General features: G+C 31.6%; 1 protein-coding gene across 2 annotated transcripts; it reads right to left on the bottom strand.

Moving 5' to 3' along the window:
* Positions 1–217: 217 nt before the first annotated feature.
* Positions 218–12,566, bottom strand: LOC114329173 (uncharacterized). 2 transcript variants are annotated; one of them, XM_028278195.2, is made up of 2 exons: positions 12,398–12,566; positions 218–677 (listed from the first exon to the last, which is right to left on the bottom strand). In XM_028278195.2, exons 1-2 carry the CDS (start codon positions 12,456–12,458, stop codon positions 298–300), a joined length of 441 nt encoding a protein of 146 aa, XP_028133996.2. In that variant the 5' UTR covers positions 12,459–12,566; the 3' UTR covers positions 218–297. The 2 variants fall into 2 exon arrangements, with proteins under 2 accessions (XP_028133996.2, XP_028133997.2); XM_028278196.2 differs by lacking the exon at positions 12,398–12,566 and adding an exon at positions 1,325–1,475.
* Positions 12,567–14,346: the final 1,780 nt, after the last annotated feature.

The raw sequence follows: 14,346 nt of genomic DNA on the forward strand, positions 1-14,346 counted from the left end.
CCCTCGCTAATAACATAATCTTTCATTCTGCGATTCAATTTTTCAAAAATACTTATTAGTTTTTTCAGGATTCGAAAAAAAAATCCCCATTTGAATAGCATTGCAGCCAAAAATACGTACCCATCCCCTTAAAAGAATTTTACTGGTCGAACCAAAATTTTCAGTAACTTATAAATAGAAAGCAGGCTTATAACTGGTTTAATTATTAAATACAATATAATGAAAAAGTCAATTTATTAAATAATTTAATATATTATTCACAAATTCATACACTATGAAAATAATAACAGTCTTAATTTATGGTACGATTTTGATCCTTTCTACATTAACGATACTTCTGGAACTTCTCTGGCAATAAACTTCAATGGCTAAGTTTGAAGGCGTCTTCAGCATTTCACACATTTTCTTCCTATTGTATCTTTGACAAATAACTTCTTCTGTGGAATCTTTTTTAATCAGTGTGTAACATCCAGTTTTAAGAGGTTCGGTACGTTTGTTACCGGATATGTCACAATCTAGAAGAATCACTTCATCCGTGAAAAGACCTATACCTGGACAATTGTTTATTTCTGGAAACGGTTCTACGCAGGCTTTTGTTAAGTTACTAAGGTTGATTGGTTGAACATCTATATATGAATCGAAGCACATATCTGTGTCGGGTTTTATGGGATGCATTTCTGTAAATTACAATGATCAGAAAATTAGAAAAAAAAAGTATAAGAAATCATGAATATAAAAAGTTGTTGTGTTCACCTATTTTACAATATTAAAATATGAAAGCCTTGATTTATGTATGTATGTCTGTCTGTCGATAAACACAACTATTTCATTATTAGAACAGATAGAATGACAAATAAAGTGTCAAATTAGAGCTTATAACACAAACCCTTGGACTTCCGATTCCAGAGTTGCAACCGGAAGTAGGTACCTACTGTTTTAAAGTCGCCTAAATAGTACAAGCGAAATATTATTCAAAGCGCCTTAGCAAGACGAGAACAAATACATATACTTCCGGTCTTTATATTATTTCCGCGTAAAAAGTTATATTAAAAAGAGGAGCTCAAATTTTTAGTTCCGGTTTTGATGCCATTTTCGGTTAAAAAGTTATCACTGGAAATTTGGCGAAAATGACTCGTAAAAAAGTCGTATAAAAAACGACGCAAAGTTACACGAATAGTTCAAATACATTCGGTTTTACTTCCGGTAATGTTGGGTGAAAGCATAGGCACGCATAGGAGTTGCGTCATAGAAGTCTAATTGCTTGTTTTACCATCATTGCTGTAACTTTTTTGTTAATTCTCTTTTGCCAAAAAATATCACTTACCTAAAATAACTCTGCTGTTGCTCTGAACAAGGAACGATACCAGAAATTCTTCGTGTTAATTATGTTAAAGGGGAAGACGCATTAATAATTGTATGTTTAAGTTAATCAAATAACAGTTCAAAATTTTTATCTGCTTTTTCTGACGTTCAAAAAACTGCCTTTATCTTCAAAATTTTTAATCCGTACGTAAAGTAGATACATATAAATAAATCTAAAAAGATAAAAAAACCGGAAGTCAACAAAAACTTTCAGAAGAAGTGAAACATTTTTATGCCCGGAAGTTAACCAAGACATGATTTTAGACGTATTTTAGCACGTTGATGAAGAATACGTTATCAACATAAGTATCGTAGTTCAATATAATATACAGTGAGGACGTTTGAGTTGGAATAATTTCTCGAGAATGGGCGAATTTGGAGAGAAATCCTGAGACAGTTCGATTTTTATTTTTAAATTATGATTTTCTGGCATATATATCATACTAGTGACGTCATCCATCTGGGAGTGATGACGCAATCGAAGATTTTTTTTAAATGAGAGTAGGGGTTGTGTGACAGCTCATTTGAAGGGTTAATTCTCTATTCAGCAATATAAACAAGAACCCAATTATTTATACAGGGGTGCCAAAAAATTTTTTTTTGAATTAAATTAACTGAAACAAAAAGAAGAATGTATGTAATTTATTTAATGCAAAATACATTTTGCTGCTGTCCGCAAACAGAAAAAAATGTTAATTTGGAAAATAGACATTGCTTTTCACTTAAATTAATTGTTCAAATTGCTAAGAGGCAGGTGGGTGGCAGATTTTATGTTGAATTTAAGCGAAAAATAATATTTATTTATCCAATAAACATTTTTTTCCTCTTTTCGGACAACAGTAAAATATATTTCGAATTAAATAAATTACATTCATTCTATTTGTTTTGGGTTTTCCCAAAACAAATACAAAACTGGAAACCGCAAGGTAGAAGAAGAAGAGGTAGACCGAGGAAAAGTTGGCAGGCAGGAATAAACAAAGCCATGGATGAAAGAGGTCTGCAAGTAGATCAATGTGCGGACAGAGAGGAATGGCGAGGGAAGACGGAGAACGTTGTAAACCGATAATATATATATATACATACATTCTTCTTTTTGTCTCAATTAGTTTAATTAAAAAAAATTTGGCCACCCTGTATAAATAATGAGGATATTGTTTATACTACTGAATAGAGATTGAATTACCTTTGAAGTGAGCTATCACACAACCCATACTCTCATTTAAAAAATCAGCGATTACGTCATCACGCCCAGACGGCTGACGTCACTAGTATGATATATATGCCAAAACGTCATAATTTAAAAATAAAAATCTACCTATCTCAGGATTTTTCTACAAATTTGCCCCTTCTCGAGGGAATGAATTTATTCCAACTCAAACGTCCTCACTGTATATCGTAGTTTACAAGTTTTAATAATATATGAGCACTACACAGGCTTAGCAGGCCCATGGCTTGGTGTAATATTCTCTTTCATTCTCGCTTATCGTTAGTTTTCCTTTTCAAGTTGGTTATGTTAAGTCTTGTCATGTCTTCTTTGACCTCAATGCTCCATCTTGACTTCGGTCTTCCACTTCTCCTTCTTCCTACCAACGCACTAGATATTACCATTTTTGGGACTATCGCTGAACTAATTCTGTGGACGTGACCCAGCCATCTAATTCTTTAAGCTCTTGTTACTGCTAGTATATTAGGTTCTTGATAAAGCTCTGATAGCTCCTTGTTTGTTCTTCGCATCCATTGACCGTTTACGTTCTTCCCATCAAGAATTTTGCTCAGCGCTTTTCGCTCCCAAACTAATAGCATTTCTTGCTGTTTTTTTGATGTAGTCCATGTCTTAGATGCATAAGTTACAAGTTTTACTGTCAGAATTCAAAGACTGAAGAGATAAATGGACGGACAGACAGACGGATATAATCTATAGGATCAAAATTTTATTTTCGAAAAAGTCTAGTAATGCTAAAATAATCAATAAGGTACTACAGGGCCCCTGTAACAGAGCGTGCATCGCGTGCGACGCACGCGGGGGGTAACCCCAAAAGGGCGCCTAACTGAAGGTTTGGCAAATAAGAAATATTTATTTTAAATGAGATAATGATCTTTTATACAATTTTAATTTCAATTTTTTCATGAACATCGAGAGAAATCTCAAAAATCAAATATTGTGTTATTACTCAAAAAATAATTAAAATTTTATCTTAGATTTGGTGTTAATAATTATTACTATTATTTTATATTTAAAATAATATTATATCAGAATACCTATTTTGCATTATCCGTAAATGATAGAATTAATGTCTTCTAAAGTAAAAAATAATATTGGGTATGGACGGTATGGTGGACAGTTCCAAATATTATTCAATAATTATGGACTTTATCCCAGATTCCTGTCATAAAAAGCAAACAAGCCTAAGTTTGCGATATGTAGTATTAAACGATAATTCTAAAAAAAAGTTGAAATACAAGAGAGTTTTTTAGCTTTTTTACCTAATATTGGACACTACAGGGGAAGAACTATTTAATTTTGTAGTTGAACATTACAAAATTTAAATTTAAGGGCGCAAAATTTCGCTAAAATGTGTTTTAAATGCATTATTAATTTTTTTCGAATCCTGAGAAAACTAATAAGTACTTTTGAAAAATTTAAACGCAGAATAAAAGATTGCAATATTACCGATGGTCGAAAGTCTCTGAAAACTTCTATAATATTTGTTTGAATAAGTTACAGGGCTGAGAAAAAAAGAGAAAACTTTTTTGTTATCCTAAGGGCCTTTCGGCCCTCGGTAATAACGTAATGATTCATTCCGCGTTAAAATTTTTTAAAAATACTTATTATTTTTCTCAGCATTCGAAAAAAAATAATGCGTTTAAAACACATTGTTGCGAAATTTTGCTCCTACGCCCTTAAGTATAAAAAACACTAGGGGTCAAGGGTTTGGTAACGGTGCCAATATGCATGTATGATAAGGGTAGAATTTTACGTATGTTTCTCTTTCTCCACAAATAGAAGGAGTATTATAAAATTCATGTTCCTGAATTAAATCTAAAACCTCTAAAAGTGATACAAAATGGTCGAGTAGAATAAAAGCTATAAAGCTATTCAAATTTCATATAATTAAAATTTGTGAGAATCTTACAGATATAGCAGATAATGATACCTTTAACATAGCAAATAGACAGTATTAGAATAATGATCAAGTACTAAGTTCGTTAAATAGTAGATTTGACATAATGCCTGGTTATGATATTATATTATGATAGAATTCATTTCACTTTAACTGTGTCTGTTATTAAAAATTATTTTTTAATTAAAAATTATTTTGAGGTCTACTATGGTAGAGGAAAGATTATCTGGTTTGACAATATTAGGTATATAGTGCTCTTCAGATAAAATTATCCACCAAATAACTTTGGAACCACTAATTTTTAGAAAAAACACAAAAACACGTCAAATAATAATTGAAGCGGGAGATATTATGTCATATTTAAGCTTGCCGGGAAAGTTACCCTCTCACCCCCCGTAGGTATCATCCCTTATTTTTTTATGTATATATATTTTATATTTAAATTACTACCCCCTTTTTATTTCATATTTGGATTCTCCTCTTTGTGCTGATTTCAAAAATGTATAACACTTGATGCTTAAAGTGATTAGTTTATGAGAAAAATAAATACAAAAGTAAGAAAGCTGGATTGAATAAAAATTATTTTATTTTTTTTATTTTTAACAATTTTATAACATTTAGACTGAACATTTCACTACCAAAAATTTTAACAAAAATTATTCAAACTTTGAAAAGTCATTTTGAATAATTATTGTTAAAATTTTTGGTAGTGAAATGTTCATTCTAAATGTTTGTATGTATATATAACAGCGCTAACAGGCCTTATAGGCCTACGGCTTCTAAATTCTGGATAATATTTCTCCATTCTTTTCGGTCCTCTGCACTCTTTCTCCAGTCCTTCACCCCGATTCCTTCCAAATCCCTCTCTGCAGCCTCTAACCATCTCTTCCTTGGGCGACCTCGTCTCCTTTTTCCCAATGCTCTGTCATTCAATATTCGTTTGACGTTTCTAGTTTCTGACATTCGTCAGATGTCCCAGCCATCTAACTCTTTGGGCTCGTATTTTTGTCGTTATTTTTGGTCTCCCATACATCCTCATTACTTCTTCATTTGTTAGTCTCCTCCAGGTTTTCTCCGCTATCTGTATACCTCCAAAAATTTTTCTCAGGACCTTCCTTTCCCATATCTGTATCTTCTTCTCCTCTTGTTGATTCATTACCCACGTTTCGCTCGCATACAACACTGTGGGCCGTATTATCGTTTCATACATTCTGATTTTCGCGTTTATTGATACATTTTTTGCTTTTAATATCGTGCTTAAGGCACCCACAACTCGACTTCCCTTCAATAATCTTTTATCTATTTCTTTTTCTTCCCTTCCAGTACTGGTTACAGTCACTCCCAGGTATTCGAATTCTGCTACTTCCTTAAATTTATATTCATCTCCTTCTCCTTTCATTTTTATATAGTTATCCTCTTTATTTATATCTCCTTTCATTACCATGTATTGTGTTTTTCCTTGGTTGATTCTTAATCCATACCTTTTTGCTTCCGCTTCGAACTTTTGGAATATTTTTTGGAGATGTTCCTTTGTTCTTGTTAGGATGACTAGATCATCAGCGTAAGCTATAAACTGCTGTGTGTTGTTAAATATGGTACCGCTTGTACTAATTTTTATCCTTCTTACTATGTGCTCTAGTACCAAGTTAAATAAGTCTGTAGATAGAGGGTCACCCTGTTTCAGTCCTTTATTCACTGTGAATTGTTTTGAAAAATTTCCTTCCAGTGTTATCCTGTTTTTTGTATTGTTGAGCGTCATTCTCACTAATTTAACCAGCTTTCCTGAAATACCCAAGGATCTCATTGCTTCATATAGCATATCTCGGTCTACTGAGTCGTAAGCCTGTTTAAAGTCAATGAACAACATCGCAAAATTGCAAAATAAGTCATAAATTTTGAGATTTTATAAATGTTCATAACTTATGTAAAAATTAAGTTAGAGCCTTCTTATTACACGTAATGCTGAGACTTGTGCTTAAATTATATTTTAAATTTCAAAGCAATTGGTCAAATAGTTTAACAGTTATTCAATTGGTTTATCCCAAATCCCCAAATTTTGTTCGTAGCTGTTGTTCTGTATTAGTTTTAATAAACATATTTGATCTGTTGTTGATCTTCCTGGTCTAAAACCTCCTTGGTATTCTCCAATGATCTTATTTACCTCCTTTTGCAATCTATTTCGGATGATTTTTGCAAGTATTTTATAGGCCACTTCTAATAGCGATATTCCTCTATAATTTTCGCAACTTGTTTCATCACCTTTTTTGTAGATTGGACAGATGAGTGCATTGTTCCATTGTTGCGGCATTTCCTCTTTTTTCCAGACTGTTAATATTAGTCGGAAAATTTTTTCTTGCAGCTTTTCTCCTCCTGCTTTAAAAATCTCTGCCGGAATTCCGCTTTCTCCTGCGCTTTTGTTATTTTTTTGCTTCAATATTGCTTCTTTTACTTCTTGTAGTGTAGGTTCTTCTTCACGTTGTTGTTCTGTGTTATCCTGTTCATGTTGTTTTATTTCCTGGGGTTCTGCTTGTTTATTTGCATTTAATAGTTCTTCAAAATACTCCGCCCATCTGTTCAATTTTTCTGTTGTTTCTCCTAAAAGCACACCGTCTTTACTTCTACAATAACTTGTTTTACTCTTTGCAGTTTCTCGGGATTTTTTTACTTCTTGGTAGAAATTTCTTATTTCCTTGTTTATGTATGATTCTTCTATTGTTTTCAACTGTTTGTCAAGATGTTCTCTTTTCTTTTTTCTGCAGATTTGTTTTACTTCTCTTCTTGCTATTTTATATTTTTCTGTAGTATCCTGTGTATTATTTTTGTCTTTTTCTATTTTTGCTTTATTTCTACGTATCAATGCTATTTTACAATCCTCGTCAAACCAGTCTCTTCGTTTCTCTGCTTGTACTTTTCCTAGACATAGTTCCGTTGCTTCTGTCATCGCTATCTGTATATTCCTCCATTCTTCATCAATATCTTCTGCGGTGGGGTAACGAAGTCTTTTATTTATCTCTGCCACAAATCTGTTTGCCGTTTTTTCTTCTTTAAGTAATTCTATCTTGTATGTTAATCTTTCTTTTGTTGTTCTTGGGTATCTTGGCAGCTCTTGTTTAAGTTTGGCTATCGTTAGAATATGATCGCTATTGGTATCTGCCCCTCTGTAGCTTCTGGAATCGGTAATTGCTCTGATATGTTTACTTTCTATTAATACGTGGTCTATCTGGTTTTTTGTCCTTCCATCTGGAGATATCTAAGTTATCTTATGAATATCCTTATGGTAAAATCTTGTGCTTACAATTTTCATTTTATTTTCTGTTGCAAATTCAATTAATTTTTTCCCATTTTCGTTTGATTCCTTATGCAAACTTTTTCCACCCGTTATACTTCTGTAAATCTCTTCTCTTCCTATTTTGGCATTCATATCTCCTACGATTATCTTTATGTCATATTTCTGAATTTTATCCATCAAATTACTTAGCTTCTCATAGAACTCTGTCTTGGTTTCTAGGTCTTTTTCTTCAGTGGGGGCATGTGCATTAATGATGCTAATTTTTCTGTACTTTCCTCTTATTCTTAAATAACATATTCTATCTGATATTGCTTGGAAGTCTATAACTAATTTACTTATTTTTTCTGTCACCATAAATCCAACTCCAAAATATCTGTTTGTCCCGCCACTCTTAAAAAAGGTTCTTTTCCCTATTTTGACTATTTCAGTTCCCAACTGTTTTGTTTCTTGTAAGGCCAGGATGTCTACTTTGTAATTCTCTATAATATTATCTAAATTTTTTAAGGCACCCTCTTCGTACGTACTTCGTACATTCCAGGTTCCAATTTTTATTATTTCCTCAGGTTTTTCCTTATTTGTATCGTTTTTTTCCTCATTTTCCAAAGTCGTTATTCCTTTTTTTGCCATGTCAATACCATATTTTAGCCGCTGTTCTTCGTTTATTAGTTTTTTGAATTTTCTATCAGCTGTTCTCTCTCCTCGTCCCATATCCAGATTTTGCCATTTACTATTAATTTCTTGTAGCCGATTTTCGTTTGCTTACCTTTGCTTCTTTCTTCCTTTGCTATTTTAGTTATTTCCTTTTGTATTTCTTTTTCTTTCGATGTCAAATCGTTGTTTATATAGATACGGTCTTTATGCTGTTTTAGTTTACTTTTCTTGTTTAGGATTTCCATTTTATCCGTGAAAGTTTCTGTCTCTATTGCGCATACTGTTTCTCCTATTTTTGTTGCACTTCTTAGTTTTATTTGTGTTTGCAACTCTTGGGCTATGAAATTTTCCATTTCTTCTTTTAATTTCTTATCATCATTTGTTTGTACTTTTAACCCAGTTACGATCAAGCTTTTCTTTTTGCTAAATTTCTCCAGTTGCTCCATTCTTTCATCTTATACAATTTTACTTCTTTTTTTAGTTTTTGATTCTCTACTTTTACATCCATTAACTCTTTATTGGTTTGTTGTTGTTCTTTTCTTATTTGTTTTATTTCCTGAAGCATTTCATCATTTTTATTCATGAGCTTTCTCATCATCGTAATCATAACATTTTCCATGTCTTCCTTTTTTTCGTTGCCTGATTTGCTTGGTGACCGTTTTGTAATGTTACTTCTATTAAAACAATCATCCAAGTTTTCTCTTTTGCGTTTCATTTCGTCATCGGTTTCACTTCCTGTGTCATTATCCTTTCTTTCCATTTTCTAAGAGTGCCCCGCTAAATGTTACAATTAGAAAAATCTGTATAGAATACAATATAAATATAAGGTTAGTTTAAAAATAAACCTATATTAGACACAATCTATAAACTTAATTTAGAAATTAACTTTAAGCCAGTTCGTAATCACCGTAAAAATTAAAATTATTTATTTTTAATTCTCGTACTATTTTAGATTTATTTTATTAAGTCAGACTCTGCACTGCGAAAAGAAATCAAGTCTGTTTGACCCATCAAAACTTGAATTTCTTATCAGTGGTTTTATTTTATTTATATTGTTCGAATAATTATTGGCCTCTAAAATACCTGTTTACAGTAAATAATGGAGAGATCTTACTTTTTCGATGCTTTGGACGATTTATTTTCACTCACTAGTGCACTTGTACTTTTATTTACACACTGTGTTAACTTGGCGATTTATCTATTCGTAATTCCAATGGAAATTGGATTATTCACGGAACAGACGTTAATCAACCTCACAATTTGTCTACCAGGACCGGATCTTCCATGTTTGTATGTAATAAAATTTTTAAAAAAATAATTTTTTTCAATCCAGTTTTGCTGCTTTTGTATTTATTTTTCTCATAAACTAATCACTTTAACCATCAAGGGATATACATTTTTGAAATCAGTACAAAGAGGAGAATCCAAATATAAAATAAAAAAGAGGGTAGTAATTAAAAAAAAAATAAAGTATGATACGGGGGGTGAGAGGGTGCCTTTCCCGGCAAGCTTAAATATGGCATAATGTCTCCCCCTTCAAGTATTATTTGACGTGTTTTGCGTTTTTTTTTAAATCACTGCTTCAAAAGTTATTTAAGGTGGATAGTTTTATCTGAAGAGCACGTACTCATAGCAAGAGCTCGTCAAAAATAAAAAATTAAGAGCGCTAAAATATGTGCCGCACGCGGGCGCCGCTCAGCCTTGCGGGGGCCCTGAAGGTACAAGCAATAAATAGAGACAAAAATGGCAGAGAAATTCACAAAATTAAAATACATTGGAATGAATTTATCAAGTGATAACAATATCAAGGAAGAAGTCAGAAAATAGGTGGCAAAAGCAATTAAAGCAGTTTTGAACTATTTCTTTCTATTGCTGAACATAATGTACTAGCTGTCGCCAAGCTTTCGGTTTCGCTTTCGCATTTCAAACTTTAAGCTTTAATTAAATTTTAACGTGCCTCTTATACAAATTCTATGAGACAGTTTTATTTTTGGACATTTTTTAATAACTTAATTTTAAAGATTCAGTTTCCTTGTAGGTTCGTAAATTTATAAAGATTATTATTAGATTTTCAAGTTAGTTTTTAGGTAGTATTAAAACAATTGGTTATAAGTACCCAATGCTCATATAAAACAATATGAAAAGTTATCCAAATACTGTCGAAAACCAGTACCTGAACATTATTTAAAACATTTTAAGAGACATTATAGACCAGGAGATATTTATTAGATTCAGCCATGACTTTCTGAGTCCTGCCTTTTGCAACACTAGAAGGTACCTACACCTACACCTACTTACAATTTATGAAAAAATCTGCGGGTCTTCTGTGACATTTTACTTTAAAAATTAGATTTACCATGAAAAAAAATTGGGTGCAATGAACTTTTGAGTCTTGCCATATCCATAGGATGACAGTATAGGTACTATCGATTTTATGAAGATAATTTTTGGGCCAGGAGGATTGCAAAAGAGCTAATGGGGTATTTAGCTGTGGATGAAATAAAAAAAGTGACTAACTTTGATCCTAATTGACCTACACAAAAAATTTATTTTTGGAAATTTGTATAAAAATTCCAGCTTCAAATACCAAAGTAAATTTAGTCCACAGTAAATACTAACAAAATTATTCAAATTATTTATAGGTCAAAAATGACTCTACTTTAGTAAAATGATTTGCAATGGCAAAAATGACTTTTTATCGATTTTTCTAAATACTTTGAAAACACTTTGAAAACTCTTATTCTTTCATGTGTTTCCGAGAGAATCGCTGTATCATGATTTATTTCTGAGCAATAACATTGCAAAAAAACTCTGTTGAAATTGAATAAAATTTAAATTAATAAATTAAAGAATCGGCTTGAAATTTTTTGTTATAAGGACTACTCGACTCAACTTTTCATGCAACATCAAAGTCTTAAGTTTATTTTTGAAAAAGTTATAGTTATAGTAAATTTTTGATTTTCAAAATTTCAAAACAAATCCAACAAGTTATACTATGCGTTAGACCCAATACTGGGAAAACGGGAAATTACACGGGAGACAAGGATAAAAATATATAACACAATGACTGTGCTCTATGCAAGTGAAAACTAGACAATTCTGGAAAAATATAAGAGCAGGATAAAATATAAACACAATGGAGCTAAGACATTTAAGAAGGATAGTTGGAAAAACAAACTGGGACATATTAAGCAACTAACGAACTAGCAAAGACACAAATGAACTGGTATCGGCATTTAATGAGAATGCAACCTAACAGAATTACAAGAAAAGTCTACGAAGCAAAGAACATCGTAAAAAGAAAAAGAGGCAGATCAAGAAAAATAATATAGCAAGCAGTAGAGGCGGGAAAACTTAAAAAAAATCACTCGAGGAATTGAAAATAATCATATCTAATTGAAAATAATAATAATAAATAATGAATAATAAAAAATAATGGGAATAATAAAAGGAAGGGAGAAAGAAATAAAGAATTTATGCCAACAATGAAATTTAATTTTTATACCAAAAATATAATTTTGTTTTTATTTTTGGCAAATAAATTTTTTTTTGTAGATATGTATGAATTATAATCTCGCTTATTCGCGAGAAAATAAATTTACTCCATGATTTTGGAATTTTTCCATGAATATTATTAATTTGTAACGAATTATATTCATTTAATATTTTTATTATTATTTTATATTCATTTAAAACATTACATTATATTCATGTGTGTACATTGTATTTATACATTGTGGTCAAGAAGAGGCAGACGAACACAATAATAAATAAGAAAGAAAATATGCCAAGCAAAGAAAAAAAAAGCCGCATAATGTGACAGGCAGCTTCTAGATTAACCAAATAATATACATATTTAAACCTTAAATGTATCTTGCTGATTAACAATTATTAAAAAAATTGTACATAAAAATATTGTCATTTGTATATGAAATTAGGATATAACAACTAAAATATTTTATCATGTACTAACCTCTACATTCAATAAATCCTAGACTAACGAACAAAAGAACTAAAATTTTATTCATCATCATTAATTTTTCAAATTCGTGTTCACCTTTTCACTTTCAAAGATCGATTGAACATAATTTTTTAAAGAGATCCTTCTACCTGTGCTATATCAATGTGGAAACAATTAGCAAATAAGTATTGTTTTCTGTAAATTCATGACTAGTGTGACCTTCGCTCGTTTTTCTAATATAGGTGCGATTTGAAACATTCATTCCATCAAAATCAAATAGGTAGTATGTTTCCTCTTAAATACTTACGGTCTTTAAAATGATTATATCCTGATGTATAATTATCTTCTAAAAACAAAAGTTCAACAGAGATACTAAATGTTCAATAATACTACTTAAAGACTACTTAATTGGAAGAATTTGAACAGTTTCTCATCAATATTTTTTATCGTTTCATATTTTTATTTGGACTAAGCCCCAATTTTATTTTAAAATAGGTTTATTTAAGCGAATTCACCACTTAGAAATATGTGTAGTACTATGGGTTCTACTTGTAGTTGAACAGTCAAATCTTTTATTAAATATACGAATCAATCTGCCAATCGCGTCCACTGCTGGACATAGGCCTCCCTCAGTTCTTTCCAGTGTTCTCTACACTGGACCGCTTTTAGCCAGTTTCCCGCTACTTTTTTATATCGTCGGTCCATCTAGTCGGTGGTCGTCCTCGGCTTCTTTTATAGTTTCTGGGCCTCCATTCCATTATTCGTCTTGTCAATGTCCATCTCGCGTTCTAGCTAAGTGCTGTGCCCAGTTCAACCTAAGCGTCGTGATTCTTTCGATGACGTCTTGAATCCCTGACCTTTGCCTGATTTGTTGGTTTGTTATGTGGTTTCGAAAGCTCACGTTCATCGTTGCACACGTACCATGTCTCTCTGTGTAACTCTGAGTTTATTCGCGGATTTTTGCGTCAATGTTTCCGCTCCAAAAGTTTGTACGGGAGCAGTACCGGCGCTAGGGTATAACGCGCCCGCCTGCAAAACTAGCATAAGCGCCCTTCGGTTTATTTTAAATTAGTATTTTGTATGGCACCAGCAGAAAAAGCTCAATTTGGCGCCCCTTAAACAGGGGCGCCCGCCTGCAGTGCATCCCTTGCAGGCCCGTTATCGCCGGCCCTGTACGGGAGTAAAAAAATATGAAAAAAATATTTTTAAGAAACGCTTTTCTTTAGTTACGAGTGACTAAAATTAAACATATTATGTATTATAAAAAAAATCAACTAAAAAGCAAAAAATAAAAAAAATTGAAAAAATCTAACACATTCGTCAAAGAAAAGCGTGGCGCGTCTTCATCGAATAAACGGTTTTCGCACCACGCTTTTCTTTAACGAATGTGTTAGATTTCTTCAATTTTTTTTTATTTTTTGCTTTTTAGTTTATTTTTTTTATAATATATTTAATTTTAGTCACTCGTAACTAAAGAAAAGCGTTTCATAAAAATTTTTTTCTCATATTTTTTTATTTTTTACTTTTTAGTCTTACACTTTTCAAACATTAAAATATACATATCGTCATGTTTATTAAAATATGTATAAAACATATGATGTACAAACATGAAAAGTAGTCGGAATCGGCAAAAAATTTTAAACTTTATTGTTTATTTATAAAGCACAACGTAAACAATTAACGTAAAAAGTGAAATTATGTATAGTTCATATAATTAGCTGCAATTTGTAAAAGTTTCAAGTTTTTTTATTGAAAAAAACAAGAGAATTTAAGCATTTTCCGTTAAAATCGTTTTTTTATTTAAACAAATAATAAACAAAAAATGTTTTATTGACTATTCGTGGATTGTTCCCTCGAATGCAATGTCTGCAAATTTTTAGTCATTAGTCATTTGCATTGAAGAAAAGGCAGTCAAATTAACGTCCACAAATTTGACCCAAACGATTAAACTAAAGAAAAGA

Source organism: Diabrotica virgifera, chromosome 2 (assembly GCF_917563875.1).
Source record: "Diabrotica virgifera virgifera chromosome 2, PGI_DIABVI_V3a".
Lineage (NCBI taxonomy): Eukaryota > Metazoa > Arthropoda > Insecta > Coleoptera > Chrysomelidae > Diabrotica > Diabrotica virgifera.

Coding starts and splice junctions, on each gene's coding strand:
- LOC114329173 (XM_028278195.2), bottom strand. CDS start 12,458: ATGATGATGAATAAAATTTTAGTTCTTTTGTTCGTTAGTCTAGGATTT. Junction 678..12,397: donor AGGATTTATTGAATGTAGAG/GTTAGTACATGA, acceptor TGTAATTTACAG/AAATGCATCCCATAAAACCC.